The sequence below is a fragment of the Parasteatoda tepidariorum genome, chromosome 4 (assembly GCF_043381705.1).
Source record: "Parasteatoda tepidariorum isolate YZ-2023 chromosome 4, CAS_Ptep_4.0, whole genome shotgun sequence".
Lineage (NCBI taxonomy): Eukaryota > Metazoa > Arthropoda > Arachnida > Araneae > Theridiidae > Parasteatoda > Parasteatoda tepidariorum.
Genome location: NC_092207.1, coordinates 17,918,840 through 17,934,710, shown reverse-complemented (window position 1 = coordinate 17,934,710; position 15,871 = coordinate 17,918,840). Strand labels below are relative to the sequence as shown.

Here is a 15,871-nt window from a genome sequence, read left to right as displayed (position 1 = left end):
TTTATAAATGTATAAATTAGGTGAAAAGATGTGCTGACAATTTTATATCATTACGATATTTTAGTATTTGTTTTCTCTGTTTTCATGCCTGTTATAACATTTTTTTATCATTCTATTTTTTTAATTAGTTAGAAAACAAAATTTTAAAAGAAATTATTTTTACTGTTAAAATAACTACGTAAAGTTATGAATGAATAACGAAATATTTTTCGTTATTTTATTTGAAATGATAATATTATATAACATTTCATTTTTCCATAAGTTTCACCAGCATATAATATTCGTATTAAAGCAATTATTTTAGCAAATATTTTTTACTTAAAAAAATACATGAAAAAAATTAAAAACTTTGTCCACATTAAATTTGGGCTGAAAGGCTAAAAGTATTCCCCTACAAGCTCGTGCTAAGTTTTATTGAATTTATCAATTCACATTTAGTTCCTCTAACACACCACATGCTTAGAGTATAAACAAGATAAATGATAAACAATGAACTTATTGTCATATTCCATAACTGAAATAAAAATATTTACATTAATCTTCATACATGATTTTAGAAACAGTTTTTTTTTTTAATGTTTCGATTTTGTTGTTTTTGTTTTAACTAATTTTACAACTATCATATTCTAATTATAGTTTTTTTTTTCTTTCATAGGGAGTCAGGATGGAAGATCAACAATGAAGATAAAACTCAAAATTTAAAAATCAACAAAAAGGATGGTAAGAAATAAATTTATATTTTACCTTAGGTTACCATATGGTTGAAAAGAAACCAGTTTTTTTTGTTTAAACTGGGGGTTTTGTGTTTTTTTAAAACAATTTGTGGAACATTATTTTAAGCCAATTGAAATTAACCGAGCCAATTCAAGGTCTTTCATAGCATTTAACTATTCCTTTAACTATTAATTAATATTTTCAATAAACAACTAAAAATATCCACTCTTTTCTTTAAATATATTAACAAAATATCTAATAAAAAAGGAAAGAACTAAATATTTAAGTATGCAGCTTTATTTAGCAAGCAAAATAAACATTCAGCATTTAAATTTGATTTTAGTGATACCATAAAGAATGATTTTCTACCTTGCTTGCCCGTAATATAGAAATGCTATATTTCAATATTGTTTAATTAATGTTATTATTTAGATGTGTATAATTTATGATATTAGTATGTAATTAAATTTCATGGAACATAATTATTTTTTAATCCATTAACATAATATAAATTTTTATATATTTAAGGCAATATATCATATATATTTTATATGAATGATAATTAAAAAGTGTTTTCTTATATGGTGCATTATAATTATTTGATAAAAAAGATACAAAATTGATAAGGAAAGATATAATAAAAGTAAGTTTTTATACTAATAGTTTAATAATAAAGTATAAATTTTCTCTCCATTTATTTTAGCATAATAGTTTATTTAATAAGTTAAATAATATCCGAGTTCATAGTCCTGAAATTTCTGAATTCCTGATAAAGAAAAAAAAACTTTATTCTCATGTTTTTTTAGCTTTTTGCTCTGATTTCTGACAATGTCTGTGTTCGATTTTGTTGTTTTTGTTATCACATATTCTACAAATACTAATGCAGTTCCTAAAACTATCAGTTTGAATAATCAAAAGATTTGTATTTCTGATGTAATATATATATATACATATACATATATATATATACACAATAAATGGAATACAAATATATACACATATTATATTGTAAACAACACTTTTACAACACTAACTGACAATTGCACACACAAAAAAGTTATCCAAGAAGAAATTATGCTAAACTTTCAGCAACTACAGCATTTATTCGTACAATGAAAGTAATATTTAGGGTTTTACAATTACAACACAAAATAATCTGAACGCGACTGAAATGTCAATATTGAAGGGGGGGGGAAACTAGTAACCTCTCATTTACCTGATATTTTGTACTTTTAAACTGAATTTAATCAGAGTAGTTATAAAGACTCAGGAACAAAATCATTTTTCACTCGATTTTATCCTACCAACTAATTTTACCCAATTCCTCTGATTTTTACAACAAGTTATACAAATACATAAATTTTATAATTAACTTTTCAGATACAGAACACTTTTACTTAATTTGAAATTCATCTTACGTAATTTTTTTCACACTTTTTTGGAATTTCAATTTAATTCCCTGGCATTACCTTGATTTTTTATAAGATTTATAAAGTTTTCTGTCTTTTCCCAGTTTTGTGGCAGCCTAGTTAATGTATTCAATAAGTGCAAAATTTAAGATAAGAATTTTTAAAAAAAATAGAAATTACTATATAGCACAATAGAACAAACAACTATACAAAGTTAGTATGAATGAACAGCTAGACCAGAAAAATTAATGCAATCTGACTTTTGTACTATTATAAGTGGTATGTAAAATTTAGGAAATTAACTCAAAAGTGTTGTAAAATATTTTAGTTTTAAATGTAAAACAAAAGAAACTTTGGAAGTTTTGCATAATTATTAGTTCTTAATAAACTGTTAGGTTCTTCAGCCTTACTTAGAGAGCTTTGATTAATACTAACTTAATGAAAATGCAAATTTTAGTCACATATCTCAAAAAGTTGTGAACTGATTTTGATGCAAATAAAACTTGCAATGTAATATTTCGATTTTATAAAAAATACTTTAGTGACCACAAAACATTTTAAATTTAGGAAGAAAAAAAAACACATCTAAATTATACACCAAAACTAAATTAAATTTTGCATATTTGTTTTTGTATAAAATAAAATTCAATTCAATGAATTCATAACTTTTTGAGATACAAGGGGTGATCAAATGAAAAGGTACGAAACGACATAAAAACGTAACAGTTAAACATTTGCATATTCCGCCATGGGAGAAAGTAGCGAGACATCTCGGGATGCGATTGGAGTCTCTGACTGGATTGGAGCATGCGCGGGCACCTGCATGAGCAGGAGAGAGCAGAGGCTCTTATCAAAAGCGGCGTCCAAATGATACGGCAGTCCGTATGAGGAACAGAAACTCGAGCACAGAAAAACCATTAACTCCTATGTATACTGTGAGACACTCCGACGCCTACGCACGTCCATCAAGAACAAAAGAGCAGGGCTGCTCACGGAGGGTGTGGTTCTGCTCCATGATAGCGCGTGCCCACACGTCTCCAGAGTCACACACATGGAACTGGCCAAGTTAAAGTGGGAGACGTTGGACCATCCGCCCTATAGTCCAGACATGTCGCACTGCGATTTCCATGTGTTAGATCCACTGAAGAAAACACCTGAAAGGAAAGCGCTTCAACTCGGACGACGTACTCAAGGACGCTGTGAAGGACCGGGTCTCGTCACGGCCACAGGAATTCTGGGAACAAGGAATCCTGCGGCTTATTCATCAGTGGGATCGTGGTGCTCAGGCCTATGGTGCATATTTTGAATAAAGTCTACATTTATACCCACAGTGTCGTTTCGTACCTTTTCATTTGATCACCTCTTGTATATTTACCAAAAAGAAAATCAGTCAACACAGTTATATTTAAAGCTTACCTGAAGTTTTTGTTCTTATTTAACCAATACAATAAATAATCTGCAATTAAAGCTTCCCCAATGAGGTCATCTCTTAAAGTTCCTATAAAAAAATAGAAATAATAATAACAGTTAAAAATAATTGTAAGCAATCAGAAGAACAATTTATTAAAATGATATGGCTTTTAAAATGAATAATTTTATTTTAAAAATATATTTAATATTTTTTAAATTAAATTTATTACTTATTTTACTTTTTAAATTCTTAAATACATTGATCATTAAAGTAAATATATATATATATATATATATATGTAAATGCCTTGGTTACCATTAAAATAGTCAATCAAGACAATTAATGATTATGCTTATTCTTTAATAATAACATGAGTCACACAGATTCGTAACCAATTAATATTGAACCACACAGGTTCCAAGTTTCACATAGAAACATATTTCAATTAACAAATAACATATTCACTCAGAATCTTAATCACTAAGATTATCAGTTTCACTTAGAAACTACTTCGACAGACAACTCCTGGATCAATTATTGGGAGACATTTGCCTTTGTGGAGGACTTTTTGATGGAACTAACCTGCATTTACATTACACGGAGAAGAAAACCAAGAAAACCTCCCACAGTTAGCCTGACAGCAAAGGGATTCTAACCCATAATCTGTCTACCAATTGATATTTTTTCGTCAGCACTGTGGTTACAAAAGTCACAGATTGCCTTTCTCTTTTTAGCAATAGCAGATCATCAAAAATATAATAGGATCTGGATATATTGCGCTTCTCCATGACGTGACAGAAATAAAAGAACAAAGCAAGCATGCAAAAAGAATCAAAAATCCATAATAAATGTGGATGTGTGCCACAAAACACAATTCCATATCACTAGAAGGGTTTGCTAAACATATAAGATGTAAAAGTAGAAAAAACAAAAATCATTCATCGTTATATTATTTAAACTGCATTTTCACACAGGTTACTTATTTAAAAACAATACTACAGTAGGGAACCGATTATCCGGAACGATCGGGACCATCGCTATTCCGGATAACTGATTTTTCCGGTTTTCTGAATCGCTACAAAAAGCCGTTTTTTTATTGTTAAAAACAACTAAAAAAATTATATTTGGAAATAATCTTAAAAAGAAGAAAAAAACGAAGTAATACACTAATGATTATTTCCAAAATGATAGTTGTGCCGAATTAATTTGCACAAAGCGCTTTGGCGCACAATCCAATGTAAAAGGAGCGAAGTAAGCAGCTACCGGCTGCCTCCCCTAAGTTTGTTGTAATACAGTAGTTGTAGTCGTGATTGTCATGTAAAAGGATTGCCTGCGGTTTTCCGCAGCTTGTGTGAACTTACCTCTGTTATGTAAATAAATGTTATTATTATTATAGTTCACCGTAGTTCAATTCGTCGTAATCGTGCACATTTTGGTGCATCGGCCGGGAAATGGCCTAAGAAACCACCGATTTATTATATTAGTTTTCGTCGTTGTTTTCGTTCGTCGTTTCGCTGCATGATTGGGGTAAGTTCGTTGCGTTTTCTTTTGGAATAGTTAGAAATGTTAAATTTCTTCATTGAATAATTTAGTCGTATATTTGAAGGTATTCGTTGAATAATGTAATTTTGAATTATGGTGTAGTTTGAGAATTTTGAAATGCAATTCGTATAGTTAGTATGTGTTTAAATTTTCGTTAAGAATAGGAATTTGTTATATTGTTATATTATTGGAGATATTTGAATTATTGTATATCTTGCTTTCGATTTGTTTAGATAAATAATTTAGTTGGATATTTTGAATGAATAGTGTTTGAATAAGGTTATTTCGAAATAAGGCATGGTTAGAGTATTTGGAATATAATTCGTATTGGTTTTGATTTTCGATTTCATTTAAGAAAAGAAATTTGTTAGAATGTAATGTTTATAGAAGTGTTATTTAAATGATTGTTGGTTACACTTTCGATTTAGGATTTAGTATGTATTATGAATTTCAGTGTTTATTATTTGTATTTCTGTTTTGAATGCGTTTTATTGCATTTATTGTTGTTCTAAGAGTGAATTGAGGTTGTGACTGTTATTTGAGTATTTGTTTTGTAATTGAAATAATAAGTTTAAAATGGATGCGGCAAAAAAGGCTTTGTTAGAAAGAACAATTAAAGCTAGGGCTGTTTCAAGATCGTTAGTAACGAAGCAAATTAAAAAACTTGAAGCAGAAATAGATAATAGTTCCGATAAAATAATTGTTAACGAAACATTTTTACAATTAGTTGCTAAATTTGAAGAGATGTGTAAACTTGATAAGGAAGTTCAGGATTTAATTGATATTGATAAGTTAGAAGAAGAAATTGAGAGTCGCGAAGATTATCGTGATAAATTTGTGTTGTGGAAATCTCGCGCTGAGCGTTATTTAGCTGCAAACCCGAATACAGCTCCTCAAAATCTGGCGGAAACTCAACCATTAACCTCTGTTATGTAAATAAATGTTATTATTATTATAGTTCATCGTAGTTCAATTCGTCGTAATCGTGCACAATAGTACAGTAAACATCTTTCCTAAAAGAAAGAAAAATCCTAAAATCTTATGAGGAAAAAAAAATGTTTTTTTTTAAATGGCGGAAAATTTATCGAATTTCGCTCCGGTTTTTGGTTTTCTGATTTCCCGATAACGGGTTCTGTACTGTACTAAAGAATATGTACAAGGTGTTTTTGTCACACATCTTCAGACACACATTACAATAATATTATAAACCTTTAGTTAAGTTAACCATATAATAGCATTTAAGAGTGATTCATTGCCACGCATTCCTGTGCCATTTTTTTATTTTTTAAATGTTTTTCTCCCTTTTCATTCTGACCACATAATTTTGAAGCATCCTGTATGTATGTACAAATATACATAATAAGTGTATTTACACAGATAATATGTGTAATTACACATATATAATAAGTATAATAATAACATGTGTAATTTCCCAGATATATATACAAATGTATCTGATGTTGCTCTAGAAGAAAAGGAAAATTTAAACACATATTTATATTTAAAGCAATAAAGCAAATTGTATGTAAAGCAAATTACACAAAGAAAATTATATTTAACACTCCTAACATAAAATTTTTTTAAGACAAAATTTTTTTAAGATTGGTTTTAAAAAACATTTCCGACATTTATAGGGTTTGTGTATTCCAATAGCCTTCTTCTTAAACTGATTTGACTCTTCAAATTTAAAAGTTGCACTGTTATTAAACATAAATTGAATGGTACTGTAGAATGCATCATTTTTAATTATTATTGAACATAAAATTACAATTAAAATTGTTCATTAACTAATAACCATAAATGTTTTTACCAAGTCCTTTAGTATTATTTTAACTATATTTGGTAATTCTGTCTAAAGATATCAGCACATATATTAGTGATATTGAAACTTAATCAACAATTTCTAGTTGATCTACTTTTTTTATCCAGTTAAAAATGACTGCAAGACTAACAAGAATCTAATTATATCAAGATTAATATAAAGCACTATTTCTATAATCTAAATAAAACTCTTTGCACTTTTACATATAAAAAGTCTTTGTTTGATAGACAGGGGTCTGTGCAGACCGAATCTACTACCGTTTAGCGGTACCTTCACAAATTCAACTGTCGGAAAAACGATAGTTTCACAAATTCAAGTTTAGGAAAATGGTAGTTTCACAAAATACTTTTTCTTAAAAGTTTACTTCCGTATTCTTTAAGAAACGATAAATCCATATTTTAACCATATTTTTGCGTTGATTTTTTAATATAATTTTTAATTTTTCACAAAATAGGTACCACTTAGAAAAACCTAGACAGACCCCTGATAGAGTTAGATGTATTTATAATATTATCTAAGTTATAAGACATAGGAGTTTTTACAAGATCTGATTTGATTGTCAAGTCCTTTACTCACTATTTAATGCATTCACGTTGCTTAAAAAATTAAAACAAAGTATAACAAAAACTTACTACAGAGAGCTAATCGAAGACCTACTTCTATATTATCAATCTTTGGTTGCATCACGCCTGGAGTATCGTATAAATAAACTTTGGGATTTTCTGATATCTAATCAAAAATATAGACATTTTAGCAATAATTTGTAATCAAAATTTTATTTAAATTACTTAGTTAAATACATGTAAATGCATTTGATAAAGGAAAATCTCTAATACTATATATTTTCAAAGCTCATACAAAATATATTAAAAATATAGAAATAAAAATAACTATAACAGTAAAATGCTTGTTAAAGGAATTCATTAGATTTTATTCATTTTGATAATAATTTAAATATATTGATAATTTCAAGTCTTTAAACATTATAAATAAATAAAAAATATAACAGACTACATTGATATTAAAAAAAATAATATCAAATTTTATTGAATAGAGGGCAATGCTTCTTGCCTGCTATGGCTAGAATAAGCAAGAAAATTTATCCCTGTGTTTCAAAAACAATATCATCCAAAAGTTTGTCATCAGAAAATTTTAAATTTCATGACCACTTACTTTCAAAAAGCTAATAATCTATAAGTCCACAAAAAATATATTATTTTAGTAAAACAATCCTTTAACGTTGATCTTTTAAACTCTGAAACCTTTATTTACTACATTGTTAATTCAATATTCGTTATTTTTAAAAACTTAATTTTTTAAGATTTTTAAGCCTTTTTTTTAAGCTGGATTTATCTGAACTTTTAATGTAACCCAAAATTCACAAATGTTTTAATTCTAAAATAAAATAACAAAATTATGAAAACTTTACATTTTTTGCTGATGGGTTTTTATTTTTACAAAATACTTGAATCAAAAATAAAAGTAGTATTTTTAAAATGATTTTAATCATTTTGCTAAAAACACTAGGTATTGTAAAATATAAGTTAATTATTAGTTTATTAATAATTAGTTTATTTTATAAAGATTTTAAAAACTCAGAACTTTAGAGTATTACAGATTACTTAACAAAGTTTTTATTTATTTATACATTATTAAAAATTTTTAACAATCAGAAAAAGCAAATGCATTTTACTCTAAAATAAAAAAAATTTTAAGTGCACTTTATTAAATTATTTACATTTCAAAAAATGGACACTGATTAAAAACTACATTTATGAACTTTTACTAGAGAGCGAAATAAAAAAATCATAGCAATACTTGATATGAAACACAAAATAATTAAAAATATATTTAGCATTTATATAAGTGAAAAAGTAACATTTTTTATAAATATAAAATAGAATAACAACCAAATTTAATGAAATTATCTGTATTAATTTTTGGATCATCACCAAATCATTGGTCGATCTAAAAGTGTAATCTTCTAAGTTTTCAACATTTGAGTCTCCTTCAAATTTTGAACTTAAGCTTATAAACATGGTATTTTAATCTATGTTTTGGGTCATCAAGCAATACACTTTGTGTTGAAATTCTTTTCAGAATAAAGAGCTTTTCACGATTTTATAATGTGCTGCGAAAAACAAAAACTGCATCATAAAATGTTTACCTTTATTAATTTCAAGATAAACAAAAACAGATATAATGTACGGGAAAAAAACTCAGAAGTAATAGCTAAACAGACCTAGTAGTTTCCTTAAATTTAAAAATGCAAACTTATAATTATTTTGATTTATTCCTCTTAGTCTGAATAAAAAAATTTAATAATGTGATTATATATGGGGGAGAAAAATTCAATGATAATCTAAATATATTTCTTAAACAATTTTGAAATATGAAGGGAAAAAAACTGTAGCGCTGCACTATTTAATTTTTAAAAATTAAATAAAAATACATACAATGTACAGCATGTAATTAGTGCACAATCAAACCCTAACTCATAACAGTGAAATATGCAATCATAACCATGTGATAAAGTATAGTAGATGAGTACATCTATTGTTCTAGTCTATATTTAAGAATAAATTGGTAAAGTATATTAAATCATTTATAATAAATTTCAGAATTTAATGAATTAAAAATATTTGTCATAAAATAACTAAATATACATAGCAGTTTCAGCAAATAACAAATAGTCTTTTAATTTTTACAGTTTTACAGTTCTGTTGAATTTCAAAGATAAATATAAGCATACAGTTAGCCAATTTTTAAAAAAAAAATATGAAAGACCATCGATTTTTTGATGTAATCGAGCAATCTTTATTTCTAATGCACTTTCCAATAAATTTCCTATTCTCATAATAAGAAAATAAAGAGCTTTTCCAATCAATTAATTTTTTGCTAGAATTCCTTGTGATGTGTTTTTTCTAACCAGAAAAAAAAAATTAGTTTTTAAGATTTCAAAATGATTACTTTTATTCCAATCCCTTTTCAGATAAATAATATCGAAATAATTTCCTTTAGTCACTCCAACAAGAAACTAAACTTGAAATTTCAGTCAGATGTTTAAATTTCAAATAAAGTTAAAATGTTGGTAAAATCAACAGTAAATGAAAATTTAATAATCTTCAAACGCTGTCAAAAACAAAGCAATGTTGTACTAAAAATGTAACTGAAATAAAAGGATAAATAGCTGAACATATTGGAATGCTACTTTAAAAGTAAGAAAATGTAAATAAAACACTAAGAACAAAAGAAAAAATATGCTGCTAACTATATTGTAAATATTTTTCAGAATAAACCATTTTGATCCTGTCATTTGTTCTGTTTCTGAATATTTTACATGATACATATTTTTTAGAATGCCAAATTATTTACTTTATTGACTAAAAAGGAAACAAAAAATATAAATCTTAACATATCAACTCTTTGATGTAACTAATTCATTGGTGTCTTCAGCCATATTCAAAATTTGAAGGTTTCATTTTTTGAGAATATTGAAAAGAATTGTAATACAAATTTTTTATATTTTAATTAATTACAAATATAGAGTTAATGAAGAAAATATTACATACCTTAATTTTCTCCAAAACAGATTTAGTGATGCCTGGAACAGCCCCCACATGTGAAGCTTTTTCTTAAAAATAAATTAATAAGATCACACTTTTTGATTAAATAATACAAAACTAGCAATAAAAATTAGGACTTTTTTGCTGTTCCTTACTTTTTTTTAGATGAATATTTCTGAGTTTATTTATTATAGAAGATTTTCCTACATTTGGAATTCCTATCACCATTAGAGCAAAGTCTGCAGCCTTAAATTTAAATGCACCCAGATTAACATAGAGATCACAAAACAATAAATAAGGAAATAAATATAATAAATAAATAACTAAATTTAAAAAAATAAATAAATATATAATTACAACACTAAGATACATTAATATAGCAATAAAAACTTTTCTTTTTTGCTTTTTAAAGTGTTTAGTACAAGAAAAAGAACTTCAAAATTGAAATTTAAAAAAAATATATAAAATGTTTTGCCAGAAAATGATTGTAAAAAACTTTATCTATACTAATAAGATATGACAATCTAAATGCTATTATAGTAATGTGTAATTAATATAATACAGCAGAGCTTTGTTAATCTGAGTTGGAGGTAAATGGGATAAATAAATAGAAATAAAGCAATTTTTAAATTTCAGCACAGTTAAATGTTCTTTGATGGCTAGTAAAAATCTGCAGTGATGAATTTTTTTAAACAATGTAGCCATCTACGACAATACCTTCTTAAACATTGTAGCACTTGATTCATAGGCTCAATTGAGATGTCACGATAAAAACATTGCAAGAATCTCATCACAATTTAGTTCCTCCTCCCTTGGATGTGAAACCCTGTTATGTATGGTTAAGATGGCTTTACAAGGCAGAAGTAATAATTCTTTCTTGAGTCATGTAAGCATTAGTCATTCTATGGATACTGAACTGCTTTTTTTTTCCTCACTTATTCAGATTAAGAGAAACTCCAGACTCAAATTATTAAAACTCTACTGTAATCATTCTTTAAAATGCATGCACATGATATATGGGTGATTCTTTGGAAGCATGACAATTCGGACTAAACAATTTCTTCAAATTTAAAGTCTTCAAAATAATCTAAATTTTTTCTTCTTTTTTTTGTATAATTCTTTGGTTACATTTATTAATATCTTACAGACAGCTATTTATAGACATTTGCTCAAGATAAAAAATAAAATAGAAATTCACCAAATCTTCAATGCCAGGAAAATGACATATTAGCTTAGAAGTTTAAAAAACAGTCATTTTAAGTATAGTAAGTAACTCAACTTAAGCCTTTATGTTAGATGGACCATAAATTACTTAAATCAATTCTTCTTATCCACTGTAGAAAGAATTAGATAAAAAAAATTGAGCTAAAAAAAATTAGATATTGAAATTTTATGGGAAGTTTTGAAGTTAGTTATGATTGGAAACATTGTCTGTGGCATGCCAGAAACATAAAATTTTGAAGTTCAATTCAATTTTTTAACTATACAAAACAGTCAATGCTAGTGTAAAGTCATTTTAAAATGATAACAGCAATGCTATTTATTAATTTTTTTTAAAAGAAAGTTCTTTTAGTATTATAGTATTACATCTTGGAGCAAGGGACAGTGAATTCTCATATTTCGTGAGAATCACCCACATACACAAAGATAAATATTTAAACTCTCTATCAGGGGTGCAGAATATGTCCACACATGTAAAAAAAATTACAGGGAAAATTTAGGCAGCCCTGGGAATGACTTCGATCAAATTAAAAATAATGATAAAAAAATTCTCACAAAATTTTTATCGTAAAAACAAAATGAGTCTCTTTACAAAATTTTTCCCTGTTTAAAAAAAAAAAAAACTGCTAGTTAAATATCAGAATCAAAGTATTTTTTTTTTTTTTTTATATATCCAAAATTTTAAAATATATTGTTGGGTTTTTATGTTTATCTTTAACCCCGTGGTAACATTGTTGCAGAATGCTATTGAGTTCTCGCAGAAAGAATTTTCTTTTGCGAAGTTAAAAAATTTTTGTTTTCAGCAGAAGTTTCAAAAAATTTAATCTTTCTACTTTTTAGAATAATATTCAAAAGATGCCATTCTCATGCTTCCGAGTAGAAAATATAATTCCTTTTCTATTCTTATTTCAGAACAATGGGAAGAAAAAAATAAGCGAAGTAAGTTAAAAAATTTGGTTTTCATTTTCTGCAGAAAATCTCTCTAATTTTTTTTGCCTTTGCACATTGTTTTAAAATGCGATATTTTTTGATATATGACAGGTTAGGAAAAACCTTGAAATGTCAGGTAATGTTTTTTCAGCCAAAAATCAGGGAAATTTGCAAAATTCCTTCATTATTCCTGGAGAAAAAAAACAGTCTTAAAGTTGTGAGTAATATTACCCAGTAAGAGATTCAAAAAAATTCGAACATAAGTGACAATGAATTGTTGTAAAATATTTTAAAATCCATAACATGTATATGTTTATTGTTTTAAAAAGTTTCTTACAGAGAGGTAAGTTGCAGAAAGGCCAAAACATAAGATGTTGTAATATATAGGAAACCGTAATTATGTGTCAAAGTTATAACTTTAATTTATTTTTCAGTTTCATTAGTTAATCAAGATTTTAGTATAATAATTTAAACATCTATTACAATTATAAGCAATTTACATTTTAGACATACTGAAATGCATTATTTATAATGCACATTTAATAAATAAATAAACTGATTTCAAAATTGTTTCATTTTTTTTAATTTAATAACACAAATTTCTCTTTCGTTATTTAAATAGAGTGACAAGGTGGTATTTTTCTGATGAGGTGATTTTTTTTTCCTTGTGAGATTTTTTTCCTTGTGAGATTTTTTCCTTGTGAGGTTTTTTCCTTGTGAGGTTTTTTCCTTGTGAGGTTTTTTCCTTGTGAGGTTTTTTCCTTGTGAGGTTTTTTCCTTGTGAGGTTTTTTCCTTGTGAGGTTTTTTCCTTGTGAGGTTTTTTCCTTGTGAGGTTTTTTCCTTGTGAGGTTTTTTCCTTGTGAGGTTTTTTCCTTGTGAGGTTTTTTCCTTGTGAGGTTTTTTCCTTGTGAGGTTTTTTCCTTGTGAGGTTTTTTCCTTGTGAGGTTTTTTCCTTGTGAGGTTTTTTCCTTGTGAGGTTTTTTCCTTGTGAGGTTTTTTCCTTGTGAGGTTTTTTCCTTGTGAGGTTTTTTCCTTGTGAGGTTTTTTCCTTGTGAGGTTTTTTCCTTGTGAGGTTTTTTCCTTGTGAGGTTTTTTCCTTGTGAGGTTTTTTCCTTGTGAGGTTTTTTCCTTGTGAGGTTTTTTCCTTGTGAGGTTTTTTCCTTGTGAGGTTTTTTCCTTGTGAGGTTTTTTCCTTGTGAGGTTTTTTCCTTGTGAGGTTTTTTCCTTGTGAGGTTTTTTCCTTGTGAGGTTTTTTCCTTGTGAGGTTTTTTCCTTGTGAGGTTTTTTCCTTGTGAGGTTTTTTCCTTGTGAGGTTTTTTCCTTGTGAGGTTTTTTCCTTGTGAGGTTTTTTCCTTGTGAGGTTTTTTCCTTGTGAGGTTTTTTCCTTGTGAGGTTTTTTCCTTGTGAGGTTTTTTCCTTGTGAGGTTTTTTCCTTGTGAGGTTTTTTCCTTGTGAGGTTTTTTCCTTGTGAGGTTTTTTCCTTGTGAGGTTTTTTCCTTGTGAGGTTTTTTCCTTGTGAGGTTTTTTCCTTGTGAGGTTTTTTCCTTGTGAGGTTTTTTCCTTGTGAGGTTTTTTCCTTGTGAGGTTTTTTCCTTGTGAGGTTTTTTCCTTGTGAGGTTTTTTCCTTGTGAGGTTTTTTCCTTGTGAGGTTTTTTCCTTGTGAGGTTTTTTCCTTGTGAGGTTTTTTCCTTGTGAGGTTTTTTCCTTGTGAGGTTTTTTCCTTGTGAGGTTTTTTCCTTGTGAGGTTTTTTCCTTGTGAGGTTTTTTCCTTGTGAGGTTTTTTCCTTGTGAGGTTTTTTCCTTGTGAGGTTTTTTCCTTGTGAGGTTTTTTCCTTGTGAGGTTTTTTCCTTGTGAGGTTTTTTCCTTGTGAGGTTTTTTCCTTGTGAGGTTTTTTCCTTGTGAGGTTTTTTCCTTGTGAGGTTTTTTCCTTGTGAGGTTTTTTCCTTGTGAGGTTTTTTCCTTGTGAGGTTTTTTCCTTGTGAGGTTTTTTCCTTGTGAGGTTTTTTCCTTGTGAGGTTTTTTCCTTGTGAGGTTTTTTCCTTGTGAGGTTTTTTCCTTGTGAGGTTTTTTCCTTGTGAGGTTTTTTCCTTGTGAGGTTTTTTCCTTGTGAGGTTTTTTCCTTGTGAGGTTTTTTCCTTGTGAGGTTTTTTCCTTGTGAGGTTTTTTCCTTGTGAGGTTTTTTCCTTGTGAGGTTTTTTCCTTGTGAGGTTTTTTCCTTGTGAGGTTTTTTCCTTGTGAGGTTTTTTCCTTGTGAGGTTTTTTCCTTGTGAGGTTTTTTCCTTGTGAGGTTTTTTCCTTGTGAGGTTTTTTCCTTGTGAGGTTTTTTCCTTGTGAGGTTTTTTCCTTGTGAGGTTTTTTCCTTGTGAGGTTTTTTCCTTGTGAGGTTTTTTCCTTGTGAGGTTTTTTCCTTGTGAGGTTTTTTCCTTGTGAGGTTTTTTCCTTGTGAGGTTTTTTCCTTGTGAGGTTTTTTCCTTGTGAGGTTTTTTCCTTGTGAGGTTTTTTCCTTGTGAGGTTTTTTCCTTGTGAGGTTTTTTCCTTGTGAGGTTTTTTCCTTGTGAGGTTTTTTCCTTGTGAGGTTTTTTCCTTGTGAGGTTTTTTCCTTGTGAGGTTTTTTCCTTGTGAGGTTTTTTCCTTGTGAGGTTTTTTCCTTGTGAGGTTTTTTCCTTGTGAGGTTTTTTCCTTGTGAGGTTTTTTCCTTGTGAGGTTTTTTCCTTGTGAGGTTTTTTCCTTGTGAGGTTTTTTCCTTGTGAGGTTTTTTCCTTGTGAGGTTTTTTCCTTGTGAGGTTTTTTCCTTGTGAGGTTTTTTCCTTGTGAGGTTTTTTCCTTGTGAGGTTTTTTCCTTGTGAGGTTTTTTCCTTGTGAGGTTTTTTCCTTGTGAGGTTTTTTCCTTGTGAGGTTTTTTCCTTGTGAGGTTTTTTCCTTGTGAGGTTTTTTCCTTGTGAGGTTTTTTCCTTGTGAGGTTTTTTCCTTGTGAGGTTTTTTCCTTGTGAGGTTTTTTCCTTGTGAGGTTTTTTCCTTGTGAGGTTTTTTCCTTGTGAGGTTTTTTCCTTGTGAGGTTTTTTCCTTGTGAGGTTTTTTCCTTGTGAGGTTTTTTCCTTGTGAGGTTTTTTCCTTGTGAGGTTTTTTCCTTGTGAGGTTTTTTCCTTGTGAGGTTTTTTCCTTGTGAGGTTTTTTCCTTGTGAGGTTTTTTCCTTGTGAGGTTTTTTCCTTGTGAGGTTTTTTCCTTGTGAGGTTTTTTCCTTGTGAGGTTTTTT

General features: G+C 28.4%; 1 protein-coding gene across 1 annotated transcript in view; it reads right to left on the bottom strand.

Moving 5' to 3' along the window:
- Positions 1-15,871, bottom strand: part of LOC107448722 (mitochondrial GTPase 1) — a gene marked incomplete in the record, with an annotated part of 37,947 nt that overhangs the window by 7,462 nt on the left and 14,614 nt on the right. Inside the window, 4 exon segments of the mRNA XM_043044147.2 lie at positions 3,540-3,621; positions 7,531-7,627; positions 10,471-10,532; positions 10,620-10,710. Of these exon segments, the coding sequence (XP_042900081.2) occupies positions 3,540-3,621; positions 7,531-7,627; positions 10,471-10,532; positions 10,620-10,710 (332 nt within the window).